The 13,549-nt window shown below is 38.6% G+C and overlaps 1 protein-coding gene across 1 annotated transcript in view; it reads left to right on the forward strand.

Moving 5' to 3' along the window:
* The window catches only part of USP34 (ubiquitin specific peptidase 34), a 190,491-nt gene that overhangs the window by 90,646 nt on the left and 86,296 nt on the right, over positions 1 to 13,549 (forward strand). Inside the window, 5 exon segments of the mRNA XM_023734886.1 lie at positions 4,587 to 4,712; positions 6,835 to 6,957; positions 7,092 to 7,175; positions 7,679 to 7,765; positions 13,136 to 13,336. Coding sequence (XP_023590654.1) covers positions 4,587 to 4,712; positions 6,835 to 6,957; positions 7,092 to 7,175; positions 7,679 to 7,765; positions 13,136 to 13,336 — 621 coding nt within the window.

The following is a 13,549-nucleotide window of genomic DNA, read 5'->3' on the forward strand; positions in this document are numbered from 1 at the left end:
CTGACACGTGCTGTGCCATGATTAAGGGGGAATGAACTGACCGTTTCTGTAGCAGGTGGTTTGGGAAGGCTTCTCTGAAGAGGCCATCTGAGCTGGAAGGATGAAAGGGGCCAGCTAAGTGAGAAGGATGAGGAATGATCCCGTTAGAGTGACTTGATACCACAGCCCTTCTCTAAGAAGGAGCTAAGCAGGTCTAGGAATTGACAGAGAGCGAGTGAATAGAATGGGAGGGACATGAGCGAGTGGAATGAGAAGAATGAGACTGGAAAGGTAGACGGCCAAAGCTCGTAAGCCTTGTGGGCCATGAGAAGGCATTTCCATTTTACTCTGAGTAAAGTGGAGAACAATTAAGGATTTTAAGAAGGGATAAACATTGCCTGATTTGTGTTTTATGGATGATGAGTTTGACTGGCAGGAATAGAGAAAGTAGAAAGGAACCTTGATGTGCCTTTCCCGGAAAGAGTCAATGCCCTGGAGTAGGATGGTGGCAGTGGAAATGAATTAAGTTGAAACCACTGTGAAGTGGTGGTTGTGATAGTGGCATCTGAACCTGTCTGGCTTCAGAGGGAGAATGAGAATCAAGATCAGCCTAAGCTGATACCTCCTCTCTGCAGCCTTTTTACCAGTTCTGACATCAGCTGTCCTCCGCACAGTGCACTCTGCTTCTCTGCTGGGTTCAATTGTCTGTTGTAGTGACCACACAGAACTCACAGACCATACTTACAGTTAAGTGGTTTATTAAGGAAGTAATGCAGTACAACTTGGAATCAGGATCAACAGGCTGCAACTCGGGATCAGGAAGCGTGCAGGCAAAGTCTGGAAGGCTCCCCCGAAGTGGAGAGCACCTCTCTCCCTTTTCAGTGCGAGGCAGCTCCTCTTGCCCATGCAGGCAAGCAGGTCCTCCTCTCAGCCCCCTGAGGTCAGCCCTCCTCTCAGCCTCCTGAGGATAGACCTCCTCTCGACCCCCTGAGGAGGACAGGCCTCTCTGCCTTTGACCTCCCTGCTGTCAGCCTCTCCGCTGCTCGCTGGCCCAGCTCGTAGCCAGGGCAGCGTGGCCGGGGCGGCGTGGCCAGGGCGGCGGGAGCCGGAGCAGCGGGGGCCGGGGCGGCGGCTTTGTTCAGCTCTTAGCTGCTTTCCTAGCGGCAGGGTTCTGCCGTCGCCGCTGACTCCACCGCTGGGCCCCTTCTGGGCCTCTCACTGTCTTCAGGGTTGGCAGCCCTTGACCCGTGTTACGGCTCTTTTAGGACGTTCCTTGCCTTCTCTCTCCCAGCTGCTTCTCTTTTCTCTCGTCTTTCTTCCTTCTTCTTCTGTCTACCCACTTCTGTGGGGTTGGCTGCATATACAGGTCATCCCCAATTCCCCAGTTTATAAACCGTCCTTTTTTTTTTGTACATACTATCATTAGTAATATGTTACAGCGCATAATTAGCTGATGTTATCGTTCTCAGATGTATGCTTACAGATATTCAGTTTTATGATTTACTGTTCAAAGCACTGCCAGATTTATAAAGGTATTGTTAATAAAAGACAATAATGAAACTTAAAAAAAAAAAACGAATTTGATTTACGTCAGAACCGACTTACGACAGTCGTCGGAATGGAACTGTGTTCTGAGTCAGGAAGTGCCTGTAGAAGCAAACTCCTCATCAGTTTCAAGGTGTGCCCCCCGCACCAGAGCCACAAATTGGCCACTCCCCTGTCAGTAGGCCACAGACACTTCATTTACATAGTAGGCTATAGTCACTTCATTTGCATGAGTATATTGACCAATCCCTGCAAGGTGCATAAAATAGACCAATCACGGGGCAGGCTGCAGCCCAGGCCCAGGCAAAAAGCATCAAATCACAGTCGTTTACAGCTTACCCAGGAAATGTCAATCAACCTAGACAAAAGTAACAGACCCTCTGGCGTAGAAAACTAGGGCAAAAGTAACTCCTCAGGGCTTAGAGGGAAAATCTCTTAAAGCACTAGGCCACATGAAGGAGCTCATCTCACCACACAAAATAACTTGGTGGTGGATTGGATTAGGAGTGGGGAGTGAGAAAGGGTACAGGAAGAAGGAAGACATGGAGATAGCATCCAGGTTTCCTGCCTGAGCAATTGAGCAGATGCCACTTGAGATGAAGAAGGAGGGAGGCCTGTGGGGCGTCCAGTGGTGATGTCAGTTCAGCAATTGGACATGAGTTTGGGACTCAGAGAACAGGTTTGGGCTGGAGAAATTAAGTTTGTGGGTCATCAACATACAGATGGTATTTGAAGTCATGAGTGTGTAGGAGATTACCTAAAGGAGTCATTTTCTATTCACTGATTTTTTTCTTTAATGCCTTTAAAATTACTGATCCTACCATCTTGCTCATTCTCGGACCTGTCCACTGAAGCTTACCTGCATTGAGACTCAGTGGGAAATAAAATAGTGGTGCTTTGACGACTTTCCTTATGTTGGGCCTTCCTTCTTTTCTTTCTTCTCCAATGGGATTCAAGGACTTCTTCCCATGTTTCCAAGGTGTGTTTGATCACGGATGTCACGGGGGCTGCTGTTGAACCTTGTGTTCATCACAGTCTGGTTTCTCTTGTGGTGGCACATTCTTAAATTAGAAAGACGTCCCCCTTTTGATGAATCCGAATAATCTATAATAGGTGCCCGTGAACCTTCATTTTCTCATCTTTTTCATTTCATGCCACAAATACTGACTTTTACTTTGTGTCGGCACTGTGTTCAAAGAGAAAGATAGTGAAGAGGATACCCCAGTTTTCAAGGAAAGGACCAATGTTCTGTGCAGTATTAGTTACGGGAACTTAGGAGAGGGGACAAAGATTGCTGGGCAACATGTTTGAGAAGGGGAGTCATTTAAACCAGTACTGGTGCCAACAGGAGTGAAGAGAAGCTTCAGTGATTTAGAGAAAAGTGGATGGTATGTTGGAGAAACTGGGCGTGTGAGCATAGTGCAGTTCAAATACAAGGACAGAAAGGGATTGTAACCCGTATTGCAAAAGGGGCTTATGTCGTTACTGTTCTTTGTAAAATGCGTTGCCATCGTCATGGAAGGATTTAAGCAACAAAATAAGATCTGTTGTGAGCTTTTAGAAAAAAAGCTCAGGTGTTAGTGTGGAGGATGTATTAGCGAAAAGAAGGACCAGAGGTGGGAAGCTAGGCCATTGTAATAGTCCACGTGGGGTCTAAGAGAGATTTTATTCAATCCTTGCTTTATGGAATACGTACTATGCTTAATATGAGGATTCTTTGTTGAACAAGACTGGTTTAGCCCTGATGAAGGTTACAAAAAAGTAAAAATAACTTCACAATGTCTTGTTCATATTGTAGGGCCTTTCCCTCATAACACAGAACATAGTCATGCATACCGTATTTACACAAATAATGCATGCCTTCTACATCTGTTTGTCAACCATACCCTGCCCCCATGAGGTATTTTCATAAGTGCCGCTATGTCAATTTTTTTATGTTACTTAAAAAAAAAATTAGCGTGTTTATGAAAATACCTCATGGAGGGAGGGCACAGTTGGCAAACAAACATAGAAGGCACACGTTATTTGCATAAAAATACAGTTCTTTCAGATCCTTTCTTGCAGAGTTAAGTTGTACCCTTTTTTTTTAAGTTATAGTAGACAAGGAAGTAGGTTCTATTTTACTGAAGAACTGTCAGTGCCATTTTCCCAGCTAAACCAAAAGTGTTGCTCCGGTTGCTGCTCGTCCTTCCTCAGGTGAAAAGCCAAGTTGACGCTGAAACTCCATCTCTAGACTCCCTTTCCTTTAAAGGAACCATTGTACAAACAGAACTAAGTTACTTTATATAGACCTACGGACGATTCCTTAGACTCTCTTAGACAACATTATACCAAAGAATCGTTATGACAGCAGCAGTAGTATAATAATATACAAATTAATACTCTAGAAAACGCCCCAAGTATCCATTTTAGCTTTTATTTATGGGGTGGGAGTGTGCTTTAATAAAAAATGGAAACTTGCCTATTTCTTAGGTACTCCCTGAAATATTCCTTAGCTTGTTAGTCTCAGCACCTTACTGAGTTCAGATTTAACAATTAGTAATGGAAAAAAGTAGGTGATTCTTTAAAATTGTTTTTGTCTTAATCTCTGCTTTTCTAAGACTGGAAAATAGGTATGGGTTAGCAAACTAGGAGAAACAAATGTGCTCTCTTCCCCAGTGGAAAATCAGGAACTTCATTTACTATGTCTTCATTGTACCAACAATAGTGAGCTGCAAAGAGGAGATAAAATGATAATCTTTTTTAAATTTACTGGTATGGCCTTATAAAATAGATGTTTCCACTTCTATCTGAGAATTTGCTGAGGATTGTGACCTGCCTTAGAGAAAGGTTATTCCAGAAGAGTGTTCCTATAACAAGTTTAAAAGCCACTGCTTTGACATGACTATTAATCTGTTGAATACATTGTATTTATCAATGCAACAAATGTTTTATTTCTCAATTTTAAAGAAGCAGTACTGAGAACTAAGTTACCAAACTTGGTAATTAATGATTTTCTGCAGAAAAGGTGAAGTTTGTTTTTATTGATCCGTCCCGACAAGCAGTTGTTTTTGTTTATGTAGAGCTTAAGATGTGAAGAACTTCATCTTCATGCAGAAAACCTCTCCAGGCGTGTCTGGGAACTACTGATGCTTCTCCCTACGTGTCCTAACATGTTGATGGCGTTCCAGAGTATCTCCGATGAACAGGTGAGCCTGCAGCAGCCAGCATGGTGTTTACAGACACCCTTCAGTATTTTGCTGTTCCTTAAATGACTGTTTCTCAAACAGTAGTTTCTCTAGTTCACAGAGAATTGATTTGAGGCATAGAGTTTATCATGGAGCTGCATTTATTCAGTTTAAGAAATTGTTTCTTTTTTCTGAAGTTTCTCTTTTTTTGCATTTAAGTATATTTTCTGTAATGTAGTCATTGAGATATGATAGCTTTTTAAACACATCTTTACACTGCACAATTTCAAATTGTTAACCATAAGTTCACCGTTCACCTTTTTTGAAATATTACTGGGTTTTGATACCCAGAAATCTGAGCATCACTGTTTTAGTTATTTCATTTAGTGGAATGTTATTCTTTCTTAAAATATAATATTGCACAAGGTTATTTTGTACATAAACCAAAAACCAAACCCATTGCTGTTGAGACGATTCCAACTCATAGCGACTCTATAGGACAGAGTAGAGCTGCTCCTTTGGGTTTCCAGGGAGCAACTGGTAGATTCGAGGTGACAACCTTTTGATTAGCAGCCAAGCTCTTAACCACTGTGCATCAACTAATAATTGCCTATTGCCATATAATAATATAAATGAAATAATGTCTCATAAATGTATTTTCATGTCAATAAGTATGTACCTTCATTTTTTATTGTCTGTGGTGTGCATTACATTATAAATGGTAGTTGAATTAAGTAGTTTCCTTTTGCAATAGTGAGATTGTATTTTTTGCTTCTATAAAACAATGTTGGAATTGTGGTACATTCAGTTTTCCATACTTATCCATTTATTTACTTATGATAAATTTGTGTAAGTAGTATTGTGCAGCCAAAAGACATGCACATTTTAAGGCTTTTTACTCTCCTAGAGGATGGTTAAGAGCTGTGGCTGCTAACCAAAAGGTCAGCAGTTTGAATCCAGCAGCTGCTCCTTGGAAACCCTATGGGGCAGTTCTGCTCTTCCTATAGGGTCTCTATGAGTCAGAATCCGCTGGACGGCAGCAGGTTTTCAGAGGATGGTTTTAGGTTACATTCCTACTGGCAGTGTATGAGACTGCCTGTTGATCCGTATTTGATTTTTAGTGAGATTGACTAATACAAGGCAAAGATGTTTTCTGAAATTATCTTTAGAAAATAGGAATGTGCCTGTTTTTTTACTATTACTGTATGCTCTGAATATTGCTTGATTTTCAACAACAAAAGGTAATGTGTAGAGGAAATGCACTCGTGTGAGCTGACCTGTGTCAGTGATTGTTTTAGACGCTTCCACAAGTCACCCGACAGAATTAGGGGAAAACGAGGCGAAGAAGTTTAATATACGTTTGGTAGTTTTTCCACAGGAGCATCACCTTGCATGTATAAATGTTGGATAGCTTTGTAAAGAAGTCTTTCAAATTAAAGATAGTTTTTTAAAGCTGTATAATCGTAGGTTTCCTTTTGGAGATCACCAGTAGAACGGTTAACAGGATGAATGGAAAAACAAATGTCCTGATGTTTTGCTAATGGTTATCTATGATTTGGGACATTATCATGTGATGTCAGAAGGCTCTGTAGCTCAAACAACGTAGAAGTAAAGAAAACGGGCTCCAGAAAATGGTGTTTGATGACTGAGAGCAGCTCTCGTGATAATACTGTTGTCAAAGTGGATGTGAAGTGTGAATAACATTATTTTATAAATTGAGATAAAAAAGAGCGGCACTTACAAATCTATGTATTCTGTGTATGATTTTCAAATATGTAGGTGTAACTTAGTATTAAATACAGACGTTCAGCTAGTTTATCTACATCTTTAAAAGTTCACGCATTCAACTAGTCTGTAATATTTTTTCCATTGGGAACATGGTAAATTGCCTTATTTGTTGTGAAGATTAACAAATTATCATTTTTTTCATGGTACTGTTTATTAATTTTAATTTAATGAATAATAATTGGTGTTTTAAGCATATCATTGTACCAGTTGTATAGTTGGTCCCCACGTGTTTGAATGTTTCACAGTACGTAATATTTGAGTTTTTATGTAGTGTCAGTTTCTTTAAAGGTTTTCTTTTTGGGTTTTCCTTAGTAAGTTGACTTGCGAATCCCATCTTCTGTTTCCTTTTTTCAAGAATAATGATGGACTTAATTGGAAAGAACTTCTCAAAATTAAGAGTGCCCACAAGCTGTTGTACGCCCTGGAAATTATTGAAGCACTGGGAAAACCTAACAGAAGAATAAGGAGAGAGTCGACGGTAATTGCGTGTCCGTTATTATCATTAAATGTTTGTATTCTTTCCTCTCTCTGGAGCAAAATTCCAGAGTTTGTTATCTTTTCAATCTAGAATAATTTTTATCCCATTCCCTTATTTTTTTGCCTTTCCCACAGGGAAGTTACAGTGATCTTTATCCAGATTCAGATGATTCAAGTGAGGATCAAGTGGAAAATAGTAAAAATTCCTGGAGTTGCAAGGTTTGATCATATTACATGTTTTATAGTGTATTGACAAAAATAGTTTTTCTGTAATTTCTCAGAAGTAAATACCATAGTTACTGTTTTTAAACTAATTCGCTATTAAAACATAGTTAAAAATTATATATTACTTTAAATTATTTAAATCCAATTAAGTAATACAATTTGAAATTCTTTAATCCCGTGGAGCTTCTATTTTAGCGCTAATTTTTTTCTTTCATTGAAACACTGTTAGGACATCAGGTGTCTCAGATTAAATGGTTAATGGAATATAAAGATATGTTTATAGATTTTTGTAAGAATCTTTAAAAACATAAAAACTTCTTGAAAGCAGACTTTGTGGTGGTTGTTTTTATAGAAGTTGTTTTGGTGATTTAAATCAAGTAGTTTTATAAATGAAAGATACGATACTTTACTTACCCATGGGTGTATCCAGTTACTGAATCAGCAAGCAGATTGTCATTAAGTAGCTGCTTTTCTCTCGTTACTCATAATTACTACAGTTTGTTGCTGCTGGAGGACTTCAACAGTTACTAGAAATTTTTAACTCTGGAATTCTGGAGCCTAAGGAGCAGGAGTCGTGGACTGTGGTAAGTGACAATTCCCTGTAGTTTCACAGTTAGAGCAGTGATCCCGTTTTCAGCCCTTCGTTTCCAGCAGCAAGTGTGACTTCTACTACATACATACTTCAGTATAATCAGGGAGAGTATCAAGTATTTTTTTAAAAAAAATACCCACTTCTGCACAGTAATTAATTATTGTAGCTCCGTGTCTCGTATTTCAGATTTCTGTTGTGTTTTATCGTTAGTCATATATCTGGTGTTCCATTAATTTCTCAGGATGATGAAGTACGTCTTAGTTCTTTGGCAAAGTGGAAGAATTTAATTCAAATTTTCAATGAGTAGTTATGTGTCATCTATAGGATCTTTGCTATAAACTCAGTTTGGTTATGAATAAGGTTTAATGAAATCATATGCTAAAATTTTCTTGTTTCCTTTGGAATTATGGATAAGTTTGTGAAGTATTATTGTTAAGTAAATTTGATTGCAGTATGCATTGTAGCCTTATATGCCTGAAAATGCCTGAGATGCAAAGCTTGCCTGAGACACAGATTGCTTCCAAGGCATCTTTCTTAATATATTTTGGTGTAGTTAAGAATTCCAGATTATTGTTTCTTGCTGTTTTTTACTTTTAAAATAAAAATAAAATCAGTTGAGGTATACTTTTTTAATTAAAATTTTTATATATAATCCACATACAATAAAATTCATTTTTTAAATGTATAATTCAGTGATTTTTAGTATATTCCCAAAGTTGAACAACCAGCACTACTGTCTACATAATTCTAGAACATTGTCATCATCCTCACAGGAAACCCCATACCCGTTTGCAGTTACTCCTCGTTTTCCCCTAACCCCCTGAGCCCTGTGCAACCACCAGGCTACTTTCTAGCTATTGATTTTACCTCTTTTGGGCATTTCTTATAAATGGAGTCATATAATAATGGTTCTTTGGGATTGGTTTCTTTAACTTAGGATAATGTTTTTAACAATCATCATTGAAAGTAGCACGTATCAGTAATTCATTCCTTTGTATGGATATATCACATTTTATTTGTACATTCATTAACTGATGGGCATTTGGGTTGTTGTCACTTTTTGACTATTAGGAGCATTTGTGTGCACATAAGTTTTTCAGGTCTCTTGGGTGTACCTAAGAGGGGTATGTCTTACCAACGCTTATTATTGTCTGTCTTTGGTTATCCCAGTGGGTGGTGTTAAATGATACCACATTGTGGTTTTAATTTCCATTTCCGTAATGCTAATGACCTTGAGCATCTTTTCATGCGCTTGTTGTCCCTCCGTGTATCTTTGGTGAAATGTCTGTTCTTTGACTTTCAAATCCAGGGAGGGAGAGGTTCTTCAGTTGATAGACTTTTGTGTTGTTTCCCCTTTTGGGATATTATGAACAATGCTGCTGTGAGCACTCATATCTTAGGTATATACTTAGGAGTAGAATTGCAGGGTCATATAGTTACTCTGTTTAACTTGGATGACCTGCTGGATTGTTTTTTCCCAAAGCTGCTGAACCGTTCTATATTCGCATCAGCAGTGTGTGAGGGTTCCAGTCTGTCCACGCCCTCACCAAGGCTGATGTCTGTCTTCTCCTTTGTAGCCACGCTAGTGAGTTACCTGATTGTGGCTTTGATTTACACTTCCCTAATGACTCATGTTGTTGAGTATCTTTTTATGTGCTTATTGGCCATTTATATATCTTCTTTGGAGAAATAATTCAGATCCACTGGCCATTTTTTGATTGGGTTGTCTTTTTGTTGTTGAGTTGTAAGAGTTCTTAATATATTCCAAATACTAATCCCTTGTCAGACGTACACATTACAGACGCTGTCTCCCATTGTATGGGTTGTCTTTTCCCTTTCTTGGATAGTGCCCTTTGAAGCACAGTTGTTAATTTTGATGAAATCCAATTTCTCAATCTTTTTATTTGTTACATATGCTTTTAGTGTCATATCTAAGAAACCATTGCCTAATCCAAGATCTCGAAGATTTTTGCCTCTGTTTCTTTTTATAGTTTTAGCTCTTACATTCAGGTCTTTGATCCATTTTGAGTAAACTTTTGTATATGCTTTGAGGTTGAGGTATACTTTTCATGCAATAAATAATGTACCATTTTAAAGGTATAGTCCAAGTTCTAAAAAATGTATATACTCGTAATTCTGCAACATAAGGTACGGAACGTTCTCATTACCGCAGAAATACCGTCCTGCCCCTTTTCAGTCAGTCCCCACCCCCAGCAGCTTTCTTTTGCAGTAGAATGTATTTGCATTTTCTGTTATACAGTACGTCTTTCGTGTCTGGCTTCTTCACTCAGCATGTATTTTGAAAATCAGAAATGTTGTGTGTATTTGTTGTTTGTCCCTTTCACTGCTGAGTAATGTATCTGATGTGTGGATACACCACAACTTGTGTATGCGTTCACCTGTTGATGGACATTTGCACTTCCAGTTTTGGGCCGTTAGGAATAAAGCTGCATAAACATTTATGTACAAGTCTTCTTGTGTGCTTATGTTTTTGTTTCTCTTGGGTAAATATTTAAAAATGGAATTGCTGAGTAATATGGTAAATGTAAGATTAACTTTATGAGAAGCTGCCAAACTCTTTTCCAAAGCAGTTTGAAAGTTCGTTTGTCCACATCCTTGCCAGCATTTGGTATGGCTAGCGTTTTTAATTTGAGCCATTCCGGTGGGCGTGTAGTGATCTTTCATGGTGGCTTTAATTTGCCCTTCCTCGAGGACTAATGTTATTGGGCATCTTTTCATGTGCTTATTGGTCATGCATTTATCTTCGTGATGTATCTGTTCAAATCTTTTGCTCATTTTTATTTTTTTCTTAGTATAGAAGTTGTAAGACTTGTTCTTAGTTTTGGACATTTGTTTTCTCAGATACACGTATTGGGAATATTTGCTCTCAGTCTGTGCCTTGGTTTTTCATTTTATTGACTGTGCCTTTTAAAGGACAGAAGTTTTTTAAACTTTATTTAAGTCCAATGTATTTTTTTCTTTTATGGTTCATGCTTTTCATAGTCTATCTAAGAAATCTTTGCTTTAAGGTCACGAAGATTTTCTCCAGTAAGTTTTCTATTCATCCTTTACATTTAGGTCTGTAGTCCATTTTGAATTAACTGTTGTTATGTAGGATAAAGGTGGGTTTTATTTATTTGTTTATTTTCATTTGGCTATCCAGTTTTTCTAGCACCGTTTGTTGAAAAGACTATCCTTTCCTCAATGAACTATGCTATTTTTATTTAAACTCAGTTGTCTGTATACGTGTGGGCCAATTATTGGACTCTGTTCTATTCTTAGACCACATTATCCTGATAATTGTAGTTTGGTCTTGAAATCACATAGTGTGAGTACTCCAGCCTGTTCTTCCGTTTCAACATTATTTTGACTATTCTAGGTCAACCGTACTTCCATAAAATTTTTAAAATTGATTTTCATTTTCTGAACAAAGGCCTGGTGGGATTCTATCGGGATCACATTGAATCTGTAGATGAATTTGACACCAGTTGACATCTTAAGGATGCTGAGTTTTCCAGTCCACGGACATGATATTTCTCTCCACTTAATGACAGTATTTCTCTCCATTCTATGATATTTCTTAGAATTTTATATATATATATATATATATATGATCATGTCATCGGCAAATAAAACAGTTTTACTTGTTCCTTTCTAATCTGTATGCTTTTTATTTCTTTTTCCTTGACTCATTGTACTGGTTAGGACTTCCAGTGTAATGTGGAAAGAAGTGGTAAGAATGGACGTCGTGCCTTGTTCATTCTTATTTCCTTCCAGTTTTATTTGCATTTGAAAAAGACTTTTATTTCATTTTTTTATTCATTTGGAATAACAGGAGATTGGCCAACCATGTATGGAAAGTTACAGTGTGATTTCTACGTAGCGTTTTCCTTAATGCCACTTCTCAGAGATGATTTCAGTTATGTAGTATTGGTATTACTGGAGCATTGGTGTTGCCGTAGCGTTGGTGTTGCCGTAGCGGTGGTGTTGCCGTAGCGGTGGTGTTGCCGTAGCGGTGGTGTTGCCGTAGCGGTGGTGTTGCCGTAGAATTGGTATTACTGAGAGAAGAATACTGTTTACTGGTATATGGAACAGCTGTACCACTTGGCGGTGGGGCCAGGAGAGCAGGAGGACCAAGGACTGTTGAAGAGAAAGCTCTGAAACTCATCTTCTACATGAGGGATAGTCTAATTACTTAAAGAAAATGTTTTACTTTAAAATTTTTAAAGTAGCGCTTTAAGTCAGTTGGAAATTTTCCTTTTCATGCAAAACACTTAATGATTTTACTAAAGAAGTATTTTAAATGTGCATCTGTACAGTGAAGCATTTTCGTTGAATCGTTGTTAGGGCTGTCGAGTTGTTTCTGACTCATGGCGACCCCATGTACAACAGAACGAAACACTGCCTGGTCCTGCGCCATCCTCACAATCTTTGTTATGCTTGAGCCCATTGTTGCAGACACTGTGTCAGTCTATCTCCCTGAGGGTCGTCCTCTTTTTCACTAATACACTACCAAGCATGATGTCCTTCTCCAGAGACTGAGCCCTCCTGATAACATGTCCAAAGTGTGTGAGACGAAGCCTCGCCATCCTTGCTTCTAAGGAGCGTTCTGGTCATACTTTGTCCAAGACAGATTTGCTTGTTCTTTTGGCAGCCCGTGGTATATTCAGCATTCTTCTCCAACACCACAGTTCAGAGGTGTCAGTTCTTCTCAGGTCTTCCTTATTCATCGTCCAGCTCTCACATGCATATGAGACAATTGAAAACCCCAGGGCTTGGGTCAGGCGCACCTTAGTCCTTAAAGTGACAGCTTTGCTTTTTAACACTTCAGAGAGGTCTTTTGCAGCAGATTTGCCCAGTGCAATGCACCATATGATTTCTTGACTGCTGCTTTTCTGTAATTATTCTGTAATTATTGAGAATTACTTGGACTCCAAAATATTAATGTGTATACCACTTGTGTGGAGAAATAATTTATGATGGTTTATCTCTCAATTATTTTTATTGGTGAATAAATTATATCTTTATTAGCATTTAAATTTTTTTTTAATTATAGGACATTTGAAGCAGTGTACGTTTTCAGAAATTCTATAGCTCTGTTGCATCCGTTATGATGTTGCACGATAGGAAATGAGTTGTTGTCTCCATTCCGTTAAATACAATTACTCAGTGTGTAGTTATTTTTCCTTCTTTTTTATAAGAATGGATTGTTACAAACCAAAGTATGTGAGTAGCAAAATTCCTTTATCACATGGTGTAAGTACTAGCTACCATTTCTTCTCTGGTCTTTTAATTTCGATTTGTATAGTGGCCATATTAAATTAATGAGAATAGGGAAATGACGTTTTCTTTTTATCCGCAGTGGCAGCTAGACTGTCTTGCTTGCTTGCTGAAGTTAATATGCCAGTTTGCAGTAGATCCATCTGATTTGGATTTAGCTTATCATGATGTCTTTGCCTGGTCTGGGGTAGCAGAAAGCCACAGGAAAAGAGCCTGGCCTGGCAAGTCTCGGAAGGCTGCTGGAGATCACGCCAAAGGTCTTCACATACCGCGGCTAACAGAGGTAAAGTACAGCCATCACCGTCAGAGTGTAGTGATAAACTCCCTTTATGTTTTAACAGAGCGTGTATGTTTTTGTTTTTACAAAGTTGGAAAGTATACTAACACGTAAGAAATGCTAGCCTAGATTACCACGCGATGACCTAGTACCTAGATTACCACGCGATGACCTAGTACCTAGATTACCACGCGATGACCTAGTACCTAGATTACCACG

This window comes from Trichechus manatus, unplaced genomic scaffold, assembly GCF_000243295.1.
Source record: "Trichechus manatus latirostris isolate Lorelei unplaced genomic scaffold, TriManLat1.0 scaffold00005, whole genome shotgun sequence".
NCBI lineage: Eukaryota > Metazoa > Chordata > Mammalia > Sirenia > Trichechidae > Trichechus > Trichechus manatus.